At 61.2% G+C, this 10,390-nt stretch overlaps 1 protein-coding gene across 1 annotated transcript; it reads right to left on the minus strand.

The window, feature by feature from the left end:
* Positions 1-643: 643 nt before the first annotated feature.
* LOC118626934 (tumor necrosis factor receptor superfamily member 14-like) lies at positions 644-5,632 on the minus strand. Its single transcript, XM_036256978.1, has 7 exons — positions 5,564-5,632; positions 4,440-4,545; positions 3,872-3,997; positions 2,648-2,803; positions 2,464-2,554; positions 1,514-1,671; positions 644-794 (listed from the first exon to the last, which is right to left on the minus strand). The coding sequence occupies exons 1-7, from the start codon at positions 5,630-5,632 to the stop codon at positions 733-735; spliced, it is 768 nt and encodes a 255-aa protein (XP_036112871.1). The 3' UTR covers positions 644-732.
* Positions 5,633-10,390: the final 4,758 nt, after the last annotated feature.

Here is a 10,390-nt window from a genome sequence, read left to right on the forward strand (position 1 = left end):
TTTAATGAGCAGTGAAAATATAAACGGAATGTAAGTCCAATTGGGAAATACCTTCCAATAATCACATTCATGCCCACTGTGCCCAGTCCAGCCCCCGGAGGTGCCCACAGGCCCATCCTGCAGCTGAGGCTCAGGGGGCTGGAGCAGGTGGGGAGACAAGATTTCCTGTGGGAGTGACCTCGGGGTGCTGGGCCAGCAAGGGGTGAGAGGAGGGCTCAGGGCACCTCAGGAGTTTGATGAGGAGGCATGTGTGGTCCCCAAAACCCACTTAGCAGGGCTGGTCCCTTGTTCTGCCTGGTGCAGGCTCAGCCCTCCAGCAGCAGGTGCCACTCGCTCCCCGGGCCCCACATTCGGTCCTCGGGGGCTTGGAACAGTCAGCAGGCCCCGTGGATGCTCAGATGTCTGCATCCTGAAGACATTCGTGACCTGGTGGGTGTCTGTCAGGGAACACAGATGCTGTCTCCTCCATGGCCACGGTGGTGACATCTGGCAAGATCGGAAACTCCTGCAGGGCTTGGTCGGCTGTGGTGTCCCAATCCGCCTGCTGTCGTCTCCACTGTGGAGTACATTTGGCATGAAGACAATGAGCCGGCTCCTGCCCTCGGCCCAGGATGCTCAGGGTCAGCCCGGTCTCCCAGGGGAGGAGCAGTGGCCTCCCGTCCCGAGTGAGCTCACTGCACCCTAAGGACCCAGCACCCACAGGGAACTGGGACCCCACCCAGCCCAGCAGCATCACTGCCAGGGTGGGACAAGCATCAGTACCTGATCCCTGTGTGTCCTCTGGGTGGTTTCTCCTGCAAAACAGAGACACGTGCATGGGGGGGCGATACACACTGGGGGGACCCCAGAGCTCTGCCCCTCACCCTACACCTTCCCGGAGAGACGGCCCCTCAGAGGCAGCCAGACCAGTGTGGATGGCTCCTTGCCCGGCCTGCCCCAGGGAGCCAGGACAGGTGACAAGACTCAGGGCACCCCTGCCACCTGGCCAGCTGCCAAACTCAGTCCCTAACTCAGCCCAGTCAGACCACCGACCAGGGAGAGGGGTGAGCACCCCACAGAGGAGGGGGTGCCCCAGGATCTGGAGAGAAGGGACACTGCCCGGCTGCTCAGAGCCTGGCCTGGCCCCTCCCGGGTGAGGACACAGGACAGAGCCTGCCCCTCTCCCTGTGCCTTTCTCTGCTCCGTGCCCGCTCCCCCTGCCACTCGGGCTCCCCGGGCAGACAGAGCCCTGTGCAGGGGACAGTGGGTGAGGGGAACCAAGGAGGGAATGAATGACGTGGGCCCCGCCCCCAGGGCTCCAGGCTCCTGTGCTTCTCTGTCCCCTGAGGGCAGACAGGAGCTCAGAGTCCAAGGTGCTGAGCAGGCACCTCTGGGCACAGGGCTCCTCAGACAGGAAGTCCCGCCCTCCCGGGCCCCAGAGCCACACCTCCCCCACTGTGAGGGACAGACCAGGGAGGGTGGTGGAATGAGAGCTGGGACCTGAGCCCTGATGGGTCCAGGGGCTGTTGCTTACCACGTGACCTTCTGATTCTGATGATTAAGTATCCCAGTGACACAGTGACGAGGATGACAGTGCAGACACACAGGATGACAACATTGAACGAGGAGGAGCAGGTCACATCTGTGCTATTGGTCCCAGGCTTGGCTTCCATCTCCAAGAGTCCGCTGCACCTGGGGGACAGGAGCGGTGGGGACCTGGGTCACAGGCCTGGGCACCCTGGGGGCCTGATGCTCACGGGGACCCTCCAGTGTCCCGCTGCACAGCCGGGCTCACAGAGGTGAAGGCTGCTGCCTGGGGCCCCCGTGCGGGGGCGGCTCTGGGTGAACGTGGTCTGTCTGACTCCATGTCCCGCAGCCACGGGAAGACAGAGGGAGAGGAGGGGGAGGCAGGACAGCCAGGGGACAGGGACACTCACAGGACAGAGGGACAGCGATGGAGATGACAGAGGGTGGAGACAGAGCTGGTGTCAGGGACAGACTGTTAAAGCCACAGCCACAGACAAAGGGACATAGCTCAGCTGGGGTGAGGAGGGTGGAGCCAGAAGGACCCCTGGACCCTCCCCTGTGGCAGCCACACCTGGTCACCAGCCTCCTCCCATAGCCCTGAGCATCCAGGACAGAGCTGGAACCCGGGGACTGGCACTCAGGGGACCTGCTGCAGGGGGAGGGGGTCCTCACTTTGACAGCCTCCTTTAGGCCTCTCCCTGAGGCCTGAATCCCAGGGAAGCCCCTCAGCCATGACACCTGGGGACACCCCAGAACACAGGGTGTGGGGTCTCTGGCCACAGCACCCTGAGCTCCAGGATCGAGGACGTGCTGATGTGGGCGCTGAGCTACAGTGACGACTGCGAGAGAGACACAGGACATGGGCAGATTCGGCCAGAGTGGGGCCCACAGTCTCTCTGCTGGGGGAGGGCCCTTCTCTCCCAGGGGAGCACTGAGGACCACCCCGGGATCACCTACTTGCTCCAGGGCTCACACACCGCCTGGGTCCCACCTGCAGAGAAGGTTCCAGGCGGGCAGTCTTCACACAGCGTGTCCTGCCTCTCGGTGCCTGAGAACGAGAGTGTCGGGCAGAGGGCTCCTCGGGGCCTCCCCACCCCTGGGCTCTGTCTGCTCTGTGTCCTCACTGGGTGCTGGGGCTCACCTGTCACCTGCACCCTCTGGCCTGGTCTGCAGTCACTGTGGGGCCTGCACTCAGCACAGTCGTCCCCGTCCACTAGGACACAGAAGTGGCCTCGGTCGCAGCCGCACACAGTGTTCCCGGTGCTGGAGCACTTCCTCCTGGTCACCAGGCCGATGTCTGGGACCCAGAGAAGGAGTCAGACCCACAGCAAGGACACAGGGCTGGTGGTGAGTGCCCCGTCACTGGGGGAAACCAAGCTGAGGGCAGAACAACACCTGCAGGCCTGGGGCTCCTGCCTGGGGTCTGGGGAGCGCCCTGGGTGATGGGACCTCAGCCCAACTCTGCTCCCAGCTGGGACCCTGCCCGGTGCCCCCAGGCTCCACCAGAACACACTGCCGGGAGGTGCCCGACACACAGGAGAGTCCCAAAGGGGGTTCAAGGGAGGTGACCAGCAGCCGGCAGGGAAAGACCATCGGTAGGGGTGGTGGACGGGTGTCCCGCACAGAAGGCCAGGCCTCTGGGGGACACTGAGACCTCCCAGCCTGGGCCCGACAGGAAGTGAGGTCCCGTCAGTAGGGACAGGCTGAGGCCAGTCCCAGCCCCAGGCTGCCCCCCTGAAGACGCCCTCAGACAGGTTCCCATCCTGCAAACCAGGCTGGTCAGATGGCAGCCACAGGGCAGGAGCCCCCTCAGCTGGCGGTGGGGTGGGGAGCCCCCTGAGACAGCCTCCTGCCATCTGCCCCGGCTCAGCCCGTCACACAGGCTCCCTGGGGGATCTGTGGTTGTAGCAGGAGGCTCACCCCCCTCCCTGAACCCCAAGCATCCTGGCCTCCACCTCGGCCCTGGCCTTCCTCCTGGGTGCCCAGCCCAGATCACCTGCCCTGGGCAGGAAGCAGGCCTCGGGTCCAGTGCTCAGCCTGAGGAGGGGCCCTCGGGTGGGCGAGAAGTTTAGGGGTCCTGAGACCCTGCACTCAGGTGAAGGAGGCCCGGCCCTGGGGCCTTGGCTGGCAGTGACCCAGGATGATGTGTCCTTCTGATGGGACAGGGTCCCTGAGCCCTGGAGGGCCTGGGTCTAGGGGTGACTAGTTAGGGGAACTGGACCCTCCCTGGGGACAGACAGGTGTGTCTGTTGTCCTGAGGATCCCCTGAAGGATGGCCGGCAGGGAGCACCCCTGGCTGGTGGGGGGCCTGCTGTGATGGGGATTTGGGGCTCAGCACAGAGCTGGTTGGGCTCAGTGTTCTCACCTGGGTCACAGAGGTGGCACGGCAGACACTCGTCCAGGCCATTGAGTTGGGCTGTGTAGGTCCCCGGGGAGCAGGGTGCACACACTGTCCCCGTGGTCTCCCCACAGGCCTCCTTCACCCGGTGTCCTGCAGCCCGGAGGTCCACACACTCAGGAAGGGTGACCCCTCGGGAGCCCGGGCAGAGGTGACACCTCCCACAGGGATCAAGGGCTCCTGAGCTGATTGTCCCCGGCACAGTGAGCCAGCCTTGTGTGAAGTGAGAGGTTCTGGGAGAATGTGGGGCCTCCGGAGAAACCGATGCCCGGCCCTGAGACCCAGTCTTCTGACCATAAATGGGGTGGCCACCCCGAGCCCCTGTCCCCTGTGCAGTGAGGTGAAGGTCTGAGGTGTGAGAGCTGCAGGGGGTGACCTCGGGCTCCTGTCCCCCCGCAACCTTCTCTTCTGCACCCCAGTGGTGGGTACTGGGAACTGAGGGCCCCAGGCCTGGGAAGGCTGGGAAGTCTGCCCCTGCCCACAGCCCTGCCCCCACCCACAGCTTCCCCAGGGGTCCCCGCAGGGCTGCACCCACCTGGGCTGCACCTGGGACAGCACTTGGCCCCCACCGGGTACTCCCCGTCCCTGCAGGGGGGCCTGTCCTCGCTGAGGAGGGCTCCCAGACGGAGACACAGTAGGGCCTAAGGGGATGGGAGGGCGTTGGGTCAGAGGAGCTGCCTGGGCCTCAGCCTCACCCCCTGAGTAATGGGCACCAGCAGCTGTGTAGGGTCAGGGCCTGTGGGGACCAAGCTGGTGGCCCCAGGACAGGACTGTCCACTGACCACCCTGAAGCCTGGGGAGGGCACTGCCTGGTCTGGGTCCCCAGCTCAGCCCCTCTGCTCCCCAGCTGGGGCCCCAGCCCTGGAGGGCGGAGCCTGAAGGAACCGGGGCCTCCCTGCTGCCCCTGCTGGTCCTGCTCAGCCCTGGGAGCACAGGGTCAGGGCAGGGATGGCCTTCAGGGTTCTCTGGCCTGACAGGGGACACAGGCTTAGGAGGGTCCTGACAGGGGACACAGGCTTAGGAGGGTCCTGACAGGGGACACAGGCTTAGGAGGGTCCTGACAGGGGACACAGGCTTAGGAGGGTCCTGACAGGGGACACAGGCTTAGGAGGGTCCTGACAGGGGACACAGGCTTAGGAGGGTCCTGACAGGGGACACAGGCTTAGGAGGGGCCCCGGCAAACAGGGGTCATCCTCAGGGTACCCGCGTGGGCTGACAGGGAACCACACAGCCCAGGAGCAGCGGCCTCCCGCCCAGTGCACAGATATTCGAGTTTCTCCCAGGACAGGGCTGCGGCTGTGGGTGGATTCAGCCCCGGTTGGGCTTCTGCCCTAATGCACGTCCCAGCACCCACACCTCGTGGTGGGGCTCACCTTTCACCCCTCAATGGGGTGGTGGGGGTGGGAGTCTATAGAGAAGAGATCCTATGATGGGAGGTACAGCTTTCCTGCCTGTGCCCCCCATCCCGGTGCTCAGGGAACGGAGTGTCAGGGGCTGGGACAGCCCAAAGAGCGGGGCTGCTGGGGACAAAGTCTGGTGTGAGAGGGACAGGGACAGGGCCCAGGGAGACACTGAGGAGGAGCAGATTGCTGGGCACAGCAGGGGGCAGGAGTGGGGCTCTGGGGATGGGGGGCAGAGGATGAGAATCTGAGGACTCACCAGTCTCAGGGCAGCAGCCTTGGGCGCCAGGCTCCAGGGTGGGGGCCCCCAGCCTTGCAGAGGCTCCATGTCCCTCCTCTGGACCCTCAGGCCCTGCCAGCAGGACCCATGGCAGGCCCAGGACTCCTCCTTGCGTCTGAATGCTGGTCCGAAAGTGCAGACAGACTGAGCTTGGGCTCAGCAGTAATTTCCCTCCAGGCCCCAGGTTCCCAGACCCACAGGCCAGGGGGGAGGGGCACGGGCTGGGCTCTCAGGGCCCTGGAGTGGGGGGGACCAGGCACAGCCCTCACCAGGCTCCTGCCCAGCGGGTGAGCCCAGAGTCTGCAGAGCAGTTCCCAGCCCGTCCTGTCCATCAGCCCCCCTGGGAGTCTCCAGTGGGAGTGGGTGCCCCCCAACACGCACCTGCACTTTCCCTGCCGCTCTGCACCCCAGAGAGCTGACCTGTGGCTTCTGCCCTGGAAGGAGCCTCCTGTGTTCAGCTGCAGTGACTGACAGCTCTGGGGGCGGAGCCCTGTGCCTGGCAGGTGTCTGTGCTTGTCCCTCAGCGGGGAGTCTGAGATTCCTTGTCTGAGTCAGAGCATTCCAGAGATCAGGTCTGGTGGGGGCTGGGCTGGCATAGGGAGAGGGGGGCACTGTGTCACCCTTGAGCACCCAGAAGGAGGGGCTCCCCACCATGGTCACATCCACTCCCACCTGTCCCTGGAGGGGTGGGGCTGGGGACTTCTTGCCCCCATTTCACAGATGGGGCCATGGGGACTCAAAAAGAGACCTGGCCTTGCCCAGGGTCTCCCAGGTGCAGACTGTGCTCAGAACCGAACCCTAATCTTCCCAGGCAGGAGGGGCTCTGCCCTGGGGCTCTAGCACCTCAGTCACCCCAGACCTGAGGCACACATGTGCACCCTGAGGTTGCAAACCCTACACACATCCAAAGGGCAGGCTCTGTGGCTCCAGAGAAGCAGCCCACCCACCACTGGTGGACCAGATGGGGGCCTACTGGGTGAGTCAGCCCCCACCCCTGGCTCCTCATCTTATGTGTGTCCCTGGCTCAGGTGCTGGGCATGGCACCCCCACGGATTCCCTCCTCTGTGAGGGTGCAAACCAATGAAACGCGGCCAGTTTGGTGTGAACAGACTGTGTCTCTCAGCCTGCTGATGTCGGCACAACCCAATAAACTACAAGCACAGGCTGGTAATAGTGAGGGGAGATTTGCAAGGGAGCAAGTGATCCAGATCTCTGGATGCAGTCCCCATTTATCTGTGGAATGGTTCCCCAAGTTACATGTGCATTTATGTGAATTATTTCCTTGAGATGGTGTCTCTGCAAACCATACAGCCCAGCCTTGTCTCTGGCGTTTTAGGGGGAAAGAGACTTTAAAGGTAAAAAATAACAAACCCAGACATTCTTGAGTCCTGGGACTCATTTGCTTACTCTAGGGGGTGTTCCGGCTACACCTAAGCTTAGACACATGCAAACAAAGCATCCATGTTCACTCAGGGCGGTTTTCCTGCGGATCAAACCCATCTGTCCACACAAGCCCCCAACTAGAAGACACCCCAGCATGGAGCTGTGGAACGTCTGCTGCAGAATGGGGATTGCAAGGGATAGAAATTTATATTTGCCCAGGAGACGCCAAGATTAAATGCTAGCAAACATTTCTGTCCCTCTTGGGGTTGTGAAACAATAGCTACTATTACCTGCTCTCTAGGAAATAGCGATCCACATATAAATGTTAAAAGGCTGACCAACCCCAACCATCCACAGCAGTGGGCACTACTCCCCTGTCAGGAATGACCAGAATCTAAGGGACCTCAGCCTCCAGATAGAGACAGATCTCAGCCACTTAGAAAACTCTTTAGCCGAAATGGTCCTACAGAACAGGAGAGGATTCGACCTCTTATTTCTTAAGGAAGGAGGATTATGTGTTGCACTGGGAGAAAAATGCCGTTTTTATGCAAATAATTCAGGGCTTATTCAAGAAAGTTTATCACTAGTTAGGAAAAATATTGAGGAACAAGAAAGAAAAAGGCGACAGTCTGAAAATCGGTTTACAACTCTATTTTTTGCCGTTTCCAGCCCTCTTGCTATGTTATGTTTACTCGTAGCTTTTGGGTCACTTCTGATAAACAGCCTCATACAAACTAAGCTGAGTCACCGATTCGACTTGTCAGGAAAACCAGTTGGGAATGACCTGGGCCCCTTGGCGAAGACGACTAAATGACTCCATTTTTATCATCAATGGACCCTCCTTGATATGTTTCCAATAATAGGTTAACTACCCCTGGAAGTAAAGGAATTTTGTTTAAGGTCATAGTTGCCCCCACGTGTCAGGAAGTATTTGAGTTTCCCTGAGTATCAGAAACTGCAAATCAGGAGCCCAGTGATTAATGCTAATTTTGATTTCTGTAATCACTGTCACACCCACTATTGTACCTGTGACCTGAGGGAAGGGGCCAAAAGGGGGATGGGCTGAGGGGGGGCAAAAAGGGGGTGGGGCTTCTGTCATTTAAAGCAGTTGAGCAAGAAAAATTGGGGCTGCTGATCTGAGGGGAGACCATGCCCCCCAAGCCCGCTGGCAAAAATAAAGTGCTCCTTTACAATTCGGCTGTGCGTCCATCTCATGGACACATGACAACACCGTGAGCTGCTGGCCGAGGTTGAGGGACAAGCATCCTGGGGGCCTGCCCCCATGCCACAGGCCCACCCCACCCCCACACAGAGCCCCAGGGGCCAAGGGGGCCAGGTGCCCGACTCCATCCTGCGTCCTCCGGCCCAGGTGTGCGCAGCCTCCCTGCAGGTCCTGGTGTCAGTGCCCAGGATGCTGCGGCCGGACAGGCCCCTGCCCGAGAACCACCTCCTGGTGCAGAAGGACATGGCCAGGTGCTGAGGCTGGAGACGCAGACAGCAAATGTGAGGCCGGCCCACAGGTGGAGGGCGGGGAGGGGCACACCTGGCCAGATCCACCTCCCCTGGTCAATGCCCAGCCCCCCACAGGCCACAGCCCCCCAGGAAGAGCGACAAGAGGTCACTGCCCTGTACCACAGGATGAAGGGGCAGCAGCTCCAGGACAAGTTCCCCTGAAGGGGCGGCAGAGGAGGGGCTGGTGGCTCAGGTGTTTCAGGGCCTGTGGTGCTTGGACCTGGGGGGAGGTGGCCGCCCAGGGGGCGCACTCTGGCCACAGCCTCCCTGTCACCAGCCTCTCCCATTTAATCCTCAGAAATACTTGCAGCCCTGAGCAGGGGCCTGTAACGGGTCACCCAAACAGGGACGTTTTCCCACTGGGGCAGCAGGTGTCACCTGGGCTGTCCGGATAGAGGGGCCACTCTATCCGTGAGGTGCTCGCTGTGATCACCCCAGTGTTCTGGGAGGAAATAGGCTGAGAGAGGTGGCTGACTCCACTGAGTTGGAAGACCCTCCCCCAAGTCCCGCTCTGAACCCCAGCATGACTCTGCCCACAGTTCTTCCTGCCCCTGCCTGCGGGGTGCCCTCTGGCCGGATCCTGCCCGCTGCCCAGATGTGCGTAGGGGCTGAGCCCTGGAGGGGCCTCCTCCTGCAGAAGGAGGGCAGGAGAGTCATCGTGGCCACTGCCAGGTCAGAGGGACGAGGTTGGGACAGACCCCAGCTCAGAGGTTCAAACTAGCCCAATTAATCAACATATCAAAGATAGATCATGTTTTCTTCATGGCTGGTGTCTGTGTGTTCTCCGTGAGAAATCTCACACCAACCCCAAGGTGGCTGAGGTCTACAGTCAGCCTCGAGCTTATTCTTTTAGAGAGCAACATAGAAGTCATTTCCTTCCGTCCCCCTGTGCGGTGATTCAGCTCCTTTTACTGAAGAGAACCCCTCCCTTGGCCCTCTGCACGGGACCTCCACTTAAAATCATGTCTGTGAATCATGTGGTGTGTGTGCACCTGTGTGCACCTATGAGTATGCACCTGTGTGTGCATGTGTGTGCACCTGCCTGTGTGCACCTGTGTGTGTGCACCTGTGCGTGTCTGATGCTCCCGGCCCCACTGTTCTCTGTCTGCCCCGTGCTGACCACCCGCTGACTCCTGAGCTGCCCGGGGTCCTCGCACCACAATGAACTACAAGCAGACAGGGCTGGCGTGAGGGGGCATCACAAGGGAGCAATGCTCCCCATGTCTGGATGCAGCTGACTTATTGTCTTAGCAGAGCCCTAGGAGACACTGTGTTTGAGCTAATTGAGTCCTTCAGACCCTGTCCTGCTGCTGATGTTAGTCCAGCCCAGCATTCCTCCTGTTCCCACGGCCCCGGGCTGTTTTCAGCCGAGATTCTTAACAAACACACTCACTCCAAGTGCTGCTGCCCACTGTCCAGGGCAGGGAGCGGGCACCCCAAGGCACTGCGGTTCCTTACACACTGTGACCAAACCAACCACCGCGTGACGTGGAGCGAGTGGCCACGGCCTCCACGCCCTCCCAGCCCAAACACAGCTGCCTGCGAGGCCTCGAATCGAGCAGCTACTTCCTCAGACCGTTGCTGCAGCTGCGTAAGGCTGCCCCAAGGGACCCCGGAAAGGTTCGAGTGGAGCCCCGAGAATGAGCATGAGGGTAACGGTTAGGGTCCAGGGTCAGCTGCGCCATCTGAGGAACCGGGTTGAAGGGCAGGTCCTTCCTGCTCATGGTGAGGTCTTATCCCCTGAGTCACAGCCCCTGGCACCTGTAGGAGACAAAACACAGGCCCCCCCTCGCCCCCACGCCAATGACTCCACAGGACCTTCCCACTCAGGCCCCTGCTGTGGATCCCGGGACCGGACCACAGCCTGGGGCCCCGTGGGGGAAGCTTTATGTTGAAAATGTCTCTCCAGGG

The sequence above is a fragment of the Molossus molossus genome, unplaced genomic scaffold (genome assembly GCF_014108415.1).
Source record: "Molossus molossus isolate mMolMol1 unplaced genomic scaffold, mMolMol1.p scaffold_m16_p_12, whole genome shotgun sequence".
In the NCBI taxonomy this organism is placed as follows: Eukaryota; Metazoa; Chordata; class Mammalia; order Chiroptera; family Molossidae; genus Molossus; species Molossus molossus.

What these genes read in the sequence shown, in the direction of transcription:
- LOC118626934 (XM_036256978.1), bottom strand. Translation starts at nt 5,632, where the DNA reads ATGGAGCCTCTGCAAGGCTGGGGGCCCCCACCCTGGAGCCTGGCGCCC. An exon ending in CTGTCCCAGGTGCAGCCCAG is followed by an intron (nt 3,998 to 4,439) that starts GTGGGTGCAGCC and finishes TCCGGGCTGCAG; the next exon opens with GACACCGGGTGAAGGAGGCC. An exon ending in GTGTGTGAGCCCTGGAGCAA is followed by an intron (nt 1,672 to 2,463) that starts GTAGGTGATCCC and finishes CCTGTCCCCCAG; the next exon opens with GTGCAGCGGACTCTTGGAGA.